The sequence below is a fragment of the Pipistrellus kuhlii genome, unplaced genomic scaffold (genome assembly GCF_014108245.1).
Source record: "Pipistrellus kuhlii isolate mPipKuh1 unplaced genomic scaffold, mPipKuh1.p scaffold_m20_p_26, whole genome shotgun sequence".
Lineage (NCBI taxonomy): Eukaryota > Metazoa > Chordata > Mammalia > Chiroptera > Vespertilionidae > Pipistrellus > Pipistrellus kuhlii.
The window spans coordinates 7,551,796-7,565,329 of record NW_023425525.1 but is presented as its reverse complement, the minus strand read 5'-3'; the positions used below and the strand labels follow the sequence as shown (position 1 = coordinate 7,565,329).

General features: G+C 43.6%; 1 protein-coding gene across 1 annotated transcript in view; it reads left to right on the top strand.

The window, feature by feature from the left end:
- The window catches only part of CPVL (carboxypeptidase vitellogenic like), a 96,160-nt gene that overhangs the window by 51,964 nt on the left and 30,662 nt on the right, over positions 1-13,534 (top strand). The window contains exons 8-11 of the mRNA XM_036453748.2: positions 2,391-2,513; positions 3,004-3,135; positions 5,896-5,991; positions 7,527-7,700. Of these exons, the coding sequence (XP_036309641.1) occupies positions 2,391-2,513; positions 3,004-3,135; positions 5,896-5,991; positions 7,527-7,700 (525 nt within the window). The remainder of the gene's footprint in view (positions 1-2,390; positions 2,514-3,003; positions 3,136-5,895; positions 5,992-7,526; positions 7,701-13,534) is intronic.

The following is a 13,534-nucleotide window of genomic DNA, read 5'->3' as shown; positions in this document are numbered from 1 at the left end:
GTAAGTTAAAATACATATCCTTCCATCTCAGAAGAGGTGTTTTATTGCCAGGTTTTATAATGAGACAGCCGTCAACCCCTCTGAGCCTCAGTGTCCACATTTTGCAATGGGAACAGTGCTGTCTCCAGCATATGATCATGGCCTGAAATAAATGAGAGCTCCCAGTCTCTGAACTACCGGCCCACGGAGAGCCTTGGAAATGTTGTGAAGGGTCTATAAACTCAGATGAACCCACATAATGCCTCTAGTCTACTTTGCATTGCTGTTCTTCAAATGCATTAGGTTAATTCAAGACTCATTCAACAGCTGCTTATTGAGCACTAACAAATAAAGAGCATCAGGCCGAAATAAGCAGACCGATATCCCTGTGTTCACTGACCTTTTAGTCTGGGTGAGGGAATAACAATTCAAGATAAACAAGTAAAAGAGTGTTAGCAAGTGATTAGGAATAAGATCAAAAAGGAGAGAAGGGAACTAAAAAATGTTAAAAAAAAAAAAAAAAAAAGGAGGTGTGACAATTATACACACACACACACACACACACACACACACACACTAGAGGCCCGTTGCACAATATTCGTGTAAGAATAGGCCTTCCTTCCCCTGGCTTTACTCCCAGCCGCCTAAGAGCCAGCAAGTCCTTGCTTCTGTCCAGTAACTCCCTCCGCTACCCCCCTTCCCCTCATCATGCCCCTACCAGCCGCTCTGTGCCTGCATACACAAATAAACCTCCAACTTTGATTGGGTTAATTTGCATACCCACTCTGATTGGCTGTGGGCATAGCAGAGTGATGGTTAATTTGCATATTTCTCTTTTATTAGTTAAGATACACACACACACATACACACACATACACACACAGATGTATTGATTTCAGAGACAAAGGGAGAAAGAAAGAGAGAGAGAGAAAGAGAGAGAGGGAAACATCAATAATGAGAGAGAATCATCAATCAACTGTCTTCTACATGCCCCCTACTGGGATAGAGGCCCCAACTCCAGCATGTACCGTGATCTGGAATCAAACCATGACCTCCTGAATCATAGCTTGATGCTCAACCACTGAGCCATTCTGGCCAGACAAAAAGGAGGTGTGACCATTTTAGAGAGGGTGGCCAGGAAGGCATCCCTTAGAAGGCCTCCCTGAAGGAAGGGAGGGCGTTAAGCGTGTGGGTATATCTGGGAGACCATTCCTGGTGCCGGGAACTGCTGCTGCAAAGGCCACGGGGGGAGCAGTGAGCATTACAGTGATGACTGTGGTCCCACATGGGCTGGAGAGGAATGAGCAAGAGGGTGGAGGAGATCATGTTAGTGAAGTGACCAGATCACGTCAGCCCTTATGTCTCAGGATAAACCCTTTGCTCTTCCTCTGAGGGAAGTGGGAAGTCCTTGGGTTTGAGCAGAGGGGTGGCATGATCTGCTTTATCCAGATCCCTGCCCTGACAGTAGCCTGGACAAGGGGGAGGGTGAAAGCAGGGGCCAGCTAGGAGGCTACTGCAACAGTCGAGTGAGAGATGGTCTACCTGGAACAAAGCGGTGGAGCGGGGGTGTGAGAAGACATGTCAATGATGGACTTTTGTGGGGTACCAGAGCTGAAGAATGGCACTTGCTCTTGGCCTAAGCAGGGGAAGGTCAGAGTTCATGGGAACGGAAAGGGAGGCTGCAAGGAGGCCTTGGGATGGAGCTGCATTTTGAACAGGTGAAGTTTAATATTAAACATGTTAAGTAAGAAAGTGACGTTTGGAAAAAATACAAGTTGGCTTTAAACTATTACTGAACTCATAGTAGCGTTTTCAGCATACCCTTAAAAGCAGCATTATTATTATGTTTGTGTCCACGAAATGTTTCAAAACCGGAAAAGAACCTTATACTGGAAAAGGTTGGATATAGAGGTGCGTTCAAGTGACAATTTTAGTGGACAATAAGTAGTATTTCCCATTTCTTCTTCCTTGAGCACATGCTGATGTCAAAACTTGTGTCATTATACAGAAGTTGAGATCCTAATTCTGGCCTAGAGATTTAAAAATAAAATAAAATAAACCTTTTAATGGAATTTTCTCTAAGAAAAGCCGAATGGAACAGAATTGTGTTCATTGGTCCATTTTTCTTTACTGTTTTGAAAGAAGATGAAAACGCTCACTATTCCATGTTCATGCATTATTTTTGTATGTTCTTAACCTGTGAGATGCGTGTCACTGGGTGCAACTTGGGATGACAAAGGAATAAGAGACAGTGCTCTCAGCTATTGTGGAATTTGCCATGTGAGGCTGGGAAAGTCTTGGCGTGGCTCAGGTGAAAATGCCGCTGTGATTGTGATCGAATGAGCTTAATAAACACGTGATTTTGTCAGCGTACATTTCTGATGGTTCATTTTAGCATCTGCCCTTCTCAGTCTTATGCAGGCAAGTATGTGCCGGCCATCGCACACTACATCCACATGCTCAACCCCGTCCTGACGGTGAAGATCAACCTGAAAGGAATTGCTATTGGAGATGCATATTCCGATCCTGAATCAGTAGGTGTCTCCTTTTCCTTTCCGTTTTGTTCCTTAAAGAGAATAAACTTCCTTTGATTTGATGGAGGCTCCTCTTACCTTGGAAATCAAACTGATAAAGATGTCTGATAATCCTCTAAATTTCCCCAAATGTTTAAGGTGTAGGGGTGTATGTGTGTGTGTGCATGTATATGTTTGTGTTATGTGGTGTGTGTTTGTAAAGTTGTGTCTATGTTGTGTGTTATGTATCTGTGTATTGCATGGGCGTGTTTGTACAGCATGTGTGTGTGTGTGTTGTGTGTTTGTATATGTTTGATGTGTGGTGTGTTTATATTCGTACTGTGTGTTGTGTGGTACGTGGGTGTGGTTGTGTGTGGGGGGTGTGATTGTCCTGCTTGGCTAATTCCAGCCCTAGATGGACAAATTACAAAGGGCTACTTCACCAAGCACATGGGCTTCCCTGACTTCTTCCACACCCTGTGGCTCTTGTGTTTGTCTCTTTTCTCCCCAGATCATAGGCGGCTATGCATCATTGCTGTTCCACATTGGCTTGCTGGATGAGAGGCAGAGAAAGTACTTCCAGAAGCAGAGCAAGAAGTGCATGAAATACATCAAGGAGGAGAAGTGGCTTCAAGCCTTTGAAGTGAGTCCTGGGGCCCACGTGGCCCGGAGCAATGAGAACCATCTGAAGGGTCCCGGAAGCACCCCGGTGCTCAGGCTGTTTGTTGTTGTTAGAGAAGGTGTATCTGTTATGCCATCCGAGCTCAGGAGGGAGACAGGGGACTCCTAATGGAGAGAAGGATGGTGTGGGATTGTCTGAGTGTCCTGTGGCTCTATGTCCCACCTGACACCATGTCCTTCATTAACTGTCCTGACTTCTTTCAACACCGCGTGGCCCTGAAGGCACGCCCTGGGTGGGGAGAGGAGGCAGGCAGCCTGGAAAGTGGACCATGTGCTTCCACATCTGCTCTGAACCCTCTGACCCCCCCGTTAGCCACACACAGGGTTTCAGCCCAAGATGTGACCAGCATGTGTAACAAATGTCACCTGTTCCTTGTGCCAGGAACCAAGATGATAAAGCATAGTGATTAGTGATTGGAGACTTTTACCAAGAGCCTTTGGTATTTGTAAACATTGGCACATTGCCCCCCTAATATTGAAATTGAGAATCAAATAATGTGGTTACATTCTTCACCCTTGTTGTTATTTAAAATGTTAGACTCCGAAATATTAGGATATGGGAGGTTGGGATTGGTTTTATTGTTCGCCTGTGCAGACAGAGATGAGGTTTAAGCAGTCTTTCTCAGGGGTTTTGCCACCTTTAGAATGGAGCCATCATGTGGATGAGGCCAGGTTCAGTTTGGAGGACTTGAACCTTTGTTACCAGAAGCTATTGGTGATGTTTGGCTAAGGGCACTGTTGTTGGGAAGACCGAAGCCTGCTGTTAATGGTCTTCTAGGCGCTGCAGGTCAGCTGGTTCAGATCAAAGCAGGAGGCAGACTCACTTAGGGAGAAGGGGAGGAACATGAAGTTATACTCCAGTCTTCCCGTGGGTGCCAGGGTTAGCACTACCTGAAACCCCAGGCAGTGCCTGCCCTGCCAGGAATTCTGGTTGCAGCCAGCTGTGCATCTGGAGGGGGCGCAGGAAGTCCCGGCTCCCCTTTCTCTGTATCAGGATGCCTGCCGTGGCTGCGGAATGTGGTTCAGAATTTCTTGGGCGATTTTAAGTATGAAGGAAGAGGGAGCTTCATGGGGAGATGTAGGATCATTCTTCAATTCACAACAACAGTATTTTCTTTTTAAAAAATTCTTATCTGAGGATATTTTTTTCCATTGATGTGTGTGTGTGTGTGTGTGTGTGTGTGTGTGTGTGTGTGTGTGGAAGAGAAAGAGAGAGAGAGAGAGAGAGAGAGAGAGAGAGAGAGAGAGAGAGAGAGAGAGAGAGAGAGAGAGAGAGAGAGAGAGACATCCATTGGTTGCCTCCCATATGCACTCCTACCCAGGCCAGGGATCAAACTTGCAACTGAGGTACATGCCCTTGACTGGGAATCAAACCCTGGACCCTGCGGTGTGTGGGCCAACACTCTAACCACTGGGCACACGGGCCAGGGCCACAATGACAGAATTTTCAAGGCTGGTTTTGGGCTATCAATTGTGCTAGCACGAAAAGGACTAAACCTTTAGAATTTAGCATTCCTATCAAAGTTCACATCCTGGGAGACCCATCTGCAAGTGAGACATTTGATGTGTTTTTGGCAAAGCATACAGGGATTAAGCAGTGTCAAGAGCAAAAATATTTCATAGGCCCGAAGGGATAAGGAAGGCAGAAATATGCTTGTTGTACGTGAAGTGAACTAGCAGTTGTGGAATCCAGGGACCCTGTTGAAAAGTTCAAGTATTTTGTATATCCAGAGATAATGAGGAGATGGTGCCTGAGGTTAGGTAGCATCTTTCTCAACCCAGATTCATTAGGAAACAAAGAAACCACCCCAAACCCTGGAATGTCTCTCCGGCCACCGGTCCAATATCTTGAGTGAAGAATTAAAACATAAAGACTGTTGCTTTTTCAAGGGAAAGAGATAAAATGATTCTTAGGAAAGTTCGAAAATAGTGGTCAAATGTGTTTCAATATCAGTAATAGAAACTGTAAGAAATCCCGAAACCCAAGAGGAAAGCGCTGTCAGCATCGCAGGCCTAAATAACAAAGCCCGCTTGATGCTTTGCTCCTTGACAACGATTCCGTTCATCAGGGCTGGAGGGGAGGTCGGGAGCATCTCTCCACACACACACACACACACACACACACACACACACACACACACACCACGTTCCCTGATGAGGATGCTGAGGCCGGCCGGGAGGGTGCAATCAATTACCCAAAGGCTCCCTCCCACATGACAGATTGTGGGAGGTCTGGGGCTAGACTTACCTCTCCTCCCCAATTCCCACCCAGGACTTCTCCCATAGTAATTTTCCTGCTTTCTAGAAAAATCCTGGGGCATCCTAATGATTCTGTAAGATGTGCCTGGGCCATCACTGGTCCTGTGTTGTCTTTTTCACATGACAGTATTCTCTTGGGGAAACAGTTTTGATTAGAAACTGGATCTCACAGGTCTTGACAATCCACCTGAGTGATTTGACAGTAAATGATTTTGACTCTTTTCAGAATCAAATCCGTATAAGCTCCACAAGGGAGAACTTGGGGTCTTTCCTGATCGCCACTGTTTCCCCAATGTCCAGGACAGTGGCTAGCCCAGAGGACAGGTGCAGTAAGTGGCTGTGGAATGGAACAGTGCACAAGTGAAAAAGCCATTGAATAAAAGAAATGACAAATGCAAAAAATGTACATTTTTTCCCGCCCTGATGTGGTTCTTCCTTCTTTCCCCCCTCTCTTCTGATCTAGGTGATGGATGAACTACTAGATGGTGACTTAACAAACCCTTCTTACTTCCAGAATGTTACAGGATGTTCTAACTACTATAACATTCTACAGTGCACGGTAATGGCATTTAAAAATACCACCATAGTGTTTGCTTAAAATCTTTGGCAAAAATCAAACTTTTTAAAAAAAAGAAATGTGGAAATATTATAGTTGACTTTATACTAGACAAATATGCATTATTGGGTCTACTAATCTGTAGAATTCCTTCCCCTCAATGTTGTAAACATTATAATCTGACCATTGAGACTGTGTGATATTCCAGATAATTCAGAACAATCTCTGATGAACACAATTCTCCCTCCCACCCCCAATGACCCCAAAGAGTTTGTGATACGGAAGTTCTTTTGTGATGGACAGAGGCTGGGACTGCAGTTCTGGGTAGCAGGTCTCTGAGTTCCAAGCCTGCAGTGAGTTTTTGGAAGTGCCCACATTGTTTGTTCTGTACTTAAGACAGTTTGGATAACCAAAACTGCCAAAGCCTTTATGAAAATATTTGCTTTGCCTTACTTAAGATGATTCTTGCATTTAATACAGGCCTCACTTTGAGCCCTTGAGTATTTCTCAAAGTATTCAAGTAGTGTCTTTCATTAAGGTAGGCCAAAGTTGATGCCTTTTGGGTAGAATTAATCACAAAGTGAACCAAAGTGGGGATATGGGTAGTATATTCTTTGTCTAGTGTATATATAGCAATGAATTCTGTTTATAAAAATTGCCTTATTCATGAACTACTTTGTAAATAAAATATAAAGCTAACATCAATGGAATTTTCCAGCTTTGTGGTTTTAGATTTTATCAAGAGAAAAACATGGTATCAAAAGAGAAATAAAATTTTTAATTGATTTTTTTCAAAGTAATAATTCACAGTTAGCAAAAACTGTTGATGATGCACAAAATTGTTTATCTCAAACTCTGACAGTTATCCTTTTGTTACTTTTTAAAACATGTTGGAGTCCTTTTTATTTTGGTATCTATAATGGATATCAGAGACTTGTACACAGTATTGTTTTAAAACTAAGGCACATGAATAACTTCTTTAGTGTTAAGTGCCCCCACAAAGTATATCATCTGTCTTTACACTCTGTATGTACCCCTTAAATCACAGTCAGCCGATTATTTGGTGTGAGTGGCTTTAGCAAAAGGGACATGGGAAAGAAATCCTCAGCTTGTGACCCACTCACCGTCACCTTGGGCCCAGGTATTCCTTTGATCTTCTTCCCATAGTTTCTCCAGCAAGGAGCAAATTAATTGGGATAATCTCACCTCTTCCATTTCCCTGTATTTACCTCCAATGGGACTGTTCATTGGAGTCACAGATTGCAAAAGATGCATTTCCAAAAAAAAAAAAAAAAAAAAAATTCCAGCATTTACAAATTTGTTATTGGTTTCAAGAGTCTCCTTAGATCATCCAGATTTGTTATTAGTGAAATTTAAATTAATTCAAAACCCCCAAGTTAAAATTTTCAGGGTGGGAGCAAGTAAATAGTCATGTCTTGTCCTGTTCCTTGCGGTGCAGGTTATGAGAAATTTGAAGCTTTGGCCAAATGTAGGCTGTTCAAGTTCCTTAATATCTTTCGGGTGCCTCCTTCTGACAGGAACCCCAGGACCAAAGTTACTATGGGCAATTCTTGACCCTCTCAGAAGTGAGACGAGCCATCCATGTGGGGAACCGGACTTTTAATGATGGATCCAAAGTTGAAAAGTACTTGCGAGAAGACACAGTGAAGTCAGTCAAGCCATGGTTAACGGAAATCATGAATCACTACAAGGTGAGAAAGTTACTTCAGTTACTATTTTAGAAACTTTTTGGACTGCCCAGAGCAAAGGGGGCTTTCTTGGATTTGTCATTTGACTCCTACCATTTTCCTTCTTTACTTGTATGATGTTTTACAGATATAAATAACAATCCCTTTCACTGTTAGATTTCTTTCAATGAAAAGTTTTGTGGTTTCTTTCTTCTAATTAAATCACATACCCCGATAGTTCCTAATGTGAAATTCTCCTTGGCACATGCCACCGCTCATCGTTTCCTAAGAAAATAAGTCTTTGCAGAGCTAAAAGGATGAGCCAATTTTTGCTTATTGTTTGCTGTGTAATATTAATCCCAGTGAAGTCAGGAGTAAAGGGAACCAACTGATTACTCCACAATGCATATTGCCTAATAATTGAATTAATTCATGTTGCTCAAAAGGCAGTTTTCTCTTTCTGTAGCCACACGAAGCCAAACACTGCTAGGCTGTCAGGTTGAAACAATGAATAAGAAAGGGTTTCTGTTTGGAGGTGTGGAAAGCCTACCACTACGTTACCTGATTGAGATGTTTTGCCTGATTTGCTGCTGGAGGTACTAAAAGAAAGTGAAATTGTGGAAAGGAAGCCCTGAGGGCTCTGGAAAGAAGCCACGGACTCTCACCAAAAGGGTGGATACCATGAGCAAGTGCCATAGGGACAGTCATCCTGTGCATCCCCTCCCCCTTCTCTTCTCAGTTCTGATCCTCCAGGGCTGCTGTCATTTGTCCCAGGCATGGTCTCTGGGGCATCTGTGCAGGAGAAGTGTGCTTACATGATAGAGGAGACCACCAGAGAGCCAATCCATTTCCTCTCTATTTCCTGGCAGAAGCAAGAATAATCCTATATATTAAAAGGCTAATATGCAAATTATTATTTTTAGTAATTTGGGAGTTTGACCAGGGGATGGGGCCGGCTGGCCAACCTCAAGCATCCCATCCTCCAGGCCAGCCCAGCCCAATTGGTCCTGATTTGGGGTGGGCCAGCCAGACCCCGCCCATGCACAAATTTGTGCACCGTACCTCTAGTGTTTGGAATAAAAAACAAACAAAAAAACACACAGAGCAGCCAGTAGCCAGCATACTTTTGTATCAATTAGAAGGAAAAAAAAGGCAACCTCTCAAGGTACTTTAGTAATAAAGTATTATTCATTACTTTAATAAAGATACTTTATTCCCATCTGTCAAAAATTATCCTAATATACTGCCTTTATTTGAACTACACTCTTTGCTGCCATTTTCTATCTCGAGAAACACACATTTCTACAATGTCTATGTCAGGAATAGTGTCACGTGGGATTGTTCTGTGCACAACCTTCAGTACTGTCAAGAGATTTTCTGGCTAAATGCACAATTACAAGATTGGGTTTTAGAATATGCCAGATCCTGGAGGTCATTTTTCTGGTCCTGCTTTAGCACAGAGTTTGAGTTTCTAAACACACAACCCTTTTTGAAAATAATCTAGCATCAGTGACATGCAGAGTCTACAACGCTATTACAAATCTGCTCAGACAGACTGCATACTCAGTGCTCTGCTGGCAGAGCCACAGGGCAGCGAATATCTTTGGCTTATCCATGATGGTGGTGACCCTCAATGCATATGCAATGGAATTGGAACAACGTAGATGGGCTTAAAACATTAGTACTCTCAAAGTGATATGTATGTAAGACTCCGTGCTAATTTGTCATAGAAAATGGTGCACACATTTCTATTCCTGGGAACCTGGAAGTCTTTTTCCTGTGGTAGGTTCATTTTAGCCAATGCGGACTATCTCATTTGGACAGGGGAAGACCCTCCTCAGCTCCTGAGAACTAATGGAACTCCTGTGGCACCTCTAGGCAAACTGTATGAAACATAAACCTTTTCTTGTAATGACCTCTAGGGGATGAGTACTCAAACTGACTCTACTCAGTAATTTCAGACGTTTGGGTGGTAAATTACAACATCATGTTAATAATTTCCAAAATAACTACAATGGGAAATAATCTGCTGGGTTATTGGGATTCTTCATGATTCAATCAAGTCACAATATTGTCAGGATTTTTAGGATTCAGCAGGGTTGTAGAACATGGTGGTTAGGAGCGTGAGTTCTCAAGTTGGATAGTCTGAGTTTGAATGCTGGCTCCACCATTCGCTGGCTGGGTTCCTTTGGGAAGGATACTTAAACACGTAGCTTCAGCTTCCCCATCTGTGAAACGGGAATAATGACAGTACTTACAGGGCATCTCTAAAACCTAAGAAGTGTGACTCATTCTCCCTAAGAGCTGTTGGCTTTGAAAACCTTGAACTTTGTAGAGGTCCCCTGGTCCTTAGTTCTTTCTGATATAGAAGGTACATTGTTCTTGCGAAGATTCCTGCTAAAGATTCTGCATATTTTTAGCCTCTCTTTCTTTGTCTGGTTATAGTTATTTCTAAAAATATATGGGCTATAGTTTCAAAGACATGAGAATGAGTATCAGTGTGGGTGTGTTGGGGGTGTGTAGTGCATTTCCTGTGTGAAATCTTTTTTTTAACGAATAGGAGCCACAGCTCTATACATGGAGGCAATTTGGATTCAAAGCAAAGCACTGGCCTTGGATTTGAGGCTGTCCCCATTGCTACGTTGTCTGGAAGCCCACTGGTAGGGGGTACTATCTCCAAGTGCCAGCTCTTAACCTCCATATGCCTGTGCTTCGAAAGGTTAAATTGCCATGGGGTAGGGCTTAGTTTGCTGTGTTTAAAAGTTCATCTAGTCAGGAAATTGTAAATATAAAGTTACATTTTCCTGTCACTTATCATTCTGCAGCTCATTAAGTTCCCACTAATTGCATCTTCAGAATCCGGGATCTTACTATTTTCTCAGCTTCCCCACCAGACTGAAATCTTAACACCCAGGTCGTTGGAGTTTTGTTTACTTGTCCGGGGCTAGCCAAAGGTCTTCAGTTAGGAATGGGCAGTTCCTGATTAAAGGAGGCGGCATAGAGGTTTGAGGAATACATACATCTAGTAAAACTGACTGGTTCTCACAGTCATTCTATTTGCTTGTGACATTTTCCTCCATAACATCACCTGATAACAAAATGTCAATAGCAAAAGTGGCCAGGAAACGAGGCTGGATAAGTGTCTAGCAAACCAAGAAAAAGTTTACGCTTCCATGGGCCTGGTTCCTCGGCGGCTCAGTTGGAATCCAAGTGCCCATGAAACCATGACGGGAAACCCTTGGCTTTGTTGACTGTAGGCTGATGTGATCGCTTTTTTCCAAAGCCTTTGAAGGCCAGGAAGAGAATGCCAGTGTCATTCCGTGAAGAATGTCTGGGAGGAGGAAGTGGCTCCTAGTGAAGCGTAACGGAAGAGAGGAAGCTAATCCTGGGACATTTATTTTATATAACCATAGCCCATAGATCAGCCAGCGCCACTTTATGGGCAAATAAAATAGTGTATTATACTCTATACTGCAGGGTGCCTGGTGAGGTCATTGTACCTGCTTCAGTTATAATCCAAGTGCAGGTTAGCTTTTTTTTTTTTTTTTTTTTTTTTTTTTTTTTTTTTTTTTTTTTTTTTTAATGAGACATACTTTTGGACTTTGTTGATTTGTAAGGATTTCAATGATTATGGGGAAATGAGAATACCTATATAGTATGAAACAGACTTCGATTTCACTCAAACTTGCCATGCTTTTGACAATTTTTTTTTTTTTTTTTTTTTTTTTTTTTTTTTTTTTTTTTTTTGTCTGTCCTTAAATTTATGTTGGGACGAAATGTTCAAAGGAGAACCAGGGTGTATTTTTATGTTCTCTGACTTTTTTTTAAAAACCCTTTGATATTATATTCTGCCATGTGGACCAGCTTGTTTTAAACTGCTTTGCTTGGTGAGCACTCCGATCATTTTGCAAGGGCTTTATTTTGTTGTTTGAAGGGACTTCATGCTCAAACATTAGAAGGTGCATTTGTGATCTCTGGCAACAGGAAAAGGAGAATTTTTCCTGGCATCACCCAAATGTGGCAGGGCAGAGGGTGGTGTAAGAAGAAAGACATTAAGTGGCACTACCATTTGCTATGCAGATTCTAGGGAACCTAAGAATCATTAAGTTAAGAAATGCAAATATAGTTGCCCCACTGTGTCCACAGGTTCTGCAGCCCCAGATTCAATCAACCATGGATCAATAACATTCCAGAGAAAAACTGTTCTTTTGTTGTTCCTATATACTTAGGTCAATGATAATTGCATCTGCACTGAAATGTACAGACTATTTTTCATATCATTATTCCCTAAACAATTCAGTATAACAACTATTTATACAGCACTCACCTTGTATTAGGTATTATAAGTGATCTAGAGCAATTTAAATTGAACAGAAGGATGTATGCAAGTATATAGAAGGGACTTGAGCATCCTCCAATATTGGTATCGGCAGGAAACCTGTAACCACTGCCCCATGGACACCAAGGAATGACTGTATTTAAACTCAGTTGCTGTGAAATCCAACTTCTCCGAACCAAAGGCCATTGTATCAGCTGATTTTACTTTGAAAAGCTAAATAGAGAAATGGCGGGGGGATGGGGGAGAGCACAGCTTTCTGGATACAGTGAGGAGTAGTTTGCATGTGATAAATGTCAGGACTCGGTAGTTGCCTCTCAGTCTATGCCTCGTGTCACAGTGGAGCAGGACGAGGGTAGACTGATGCCTCCAAAGCCGTGTGTGCCACCACCCTCCCTGGAGGTGTGGGAGGGCAATAGTGCAGCCTCAGCTTTTATTTTGCAAAGGAAAACAAGACAAAAAGCTTTGCCAATGATGGCTAAATGGATTGGCACTGGGGCACTTTTTTGGACTGTATGTGAGAGTCCCATATTAGAGTCATAGAGACAAAATGCAAAGCTGGTATTTTGGTTCTGGTCATGGTCATCACCATCTGAGTCCATTGGCCATGAGATGTGACTCCAGGTCCAGTGCTCTTTCCACTGCAGTTTCCTCTTCCCCTGAGCACAGGGGACTGAATCCAGGGGCGGCCAGCCCTGGCTATTAGTCCAAAGGGGAAGGCACATTCCCACCCTTCGCAGTGCCCATGAAAGCCAGAGTCACAACCTCTAGTCTAGGGGTCTCCCTGGGAGCTTTTCATCCCTGGACTTGCCTGGCCTGCTTTGTAGAAATCCTCCCCCTGTGTGGCTCGGTCTGAGCCATCTACTCGCTGCTGATGAGAAGCTCCCATCCTCTCACGGTAACAGGCAACACAGCGCAGGCTTCTCGTGCTGAACTGCGTGTGGCTGCGTGAAAGCCCCAACCTTCAACCCAGCTATCTGAAACGAGAGAGCTCTGGGGGGGGAGCCACCTCCTCTGTCCAGATCTCCCTGTCTCCCTGCGCTCCTCCCACTCTGAATACTCAAGTCTGTCTCTTCCGCCTCCTGACAGTCCCCGTGTTGTTTACAGTGGCTTGCACAATCCTTTGGAGCCTGGCTGACATTCTCAGGAAAGAGCGGGGAAAAGGATGCTTTACTTACCGAACAAGGGGAAGTTGTGTTTGGGGGAGGAAAAGGCTAATCGCAGACTAACGGGGCGGCGCTGGTGAATAGCCCCATTGAGAGTGCGGGCAGAGGATCCTGCACCTGCTGATAGCAGGTTTTCCTATGCAGCTGAGACCTCAGAGGCCGCAGACATCAGCCGGGCTTCTCTGGTGAATTCAGTGAGGGAAAGTAGGCTGGGCAGCCAGGCACCTGCCCCCTTTTCACGGGACTGGGGTAACCACTGTGGCAAGCAGGTGGCAGTCTTTTAGGGTGGCCCTCTGCTGAAGCCTTGGGACTGACATTCTGACAACCAGGGAGGACTTTCCCCTCCTGACGGACTA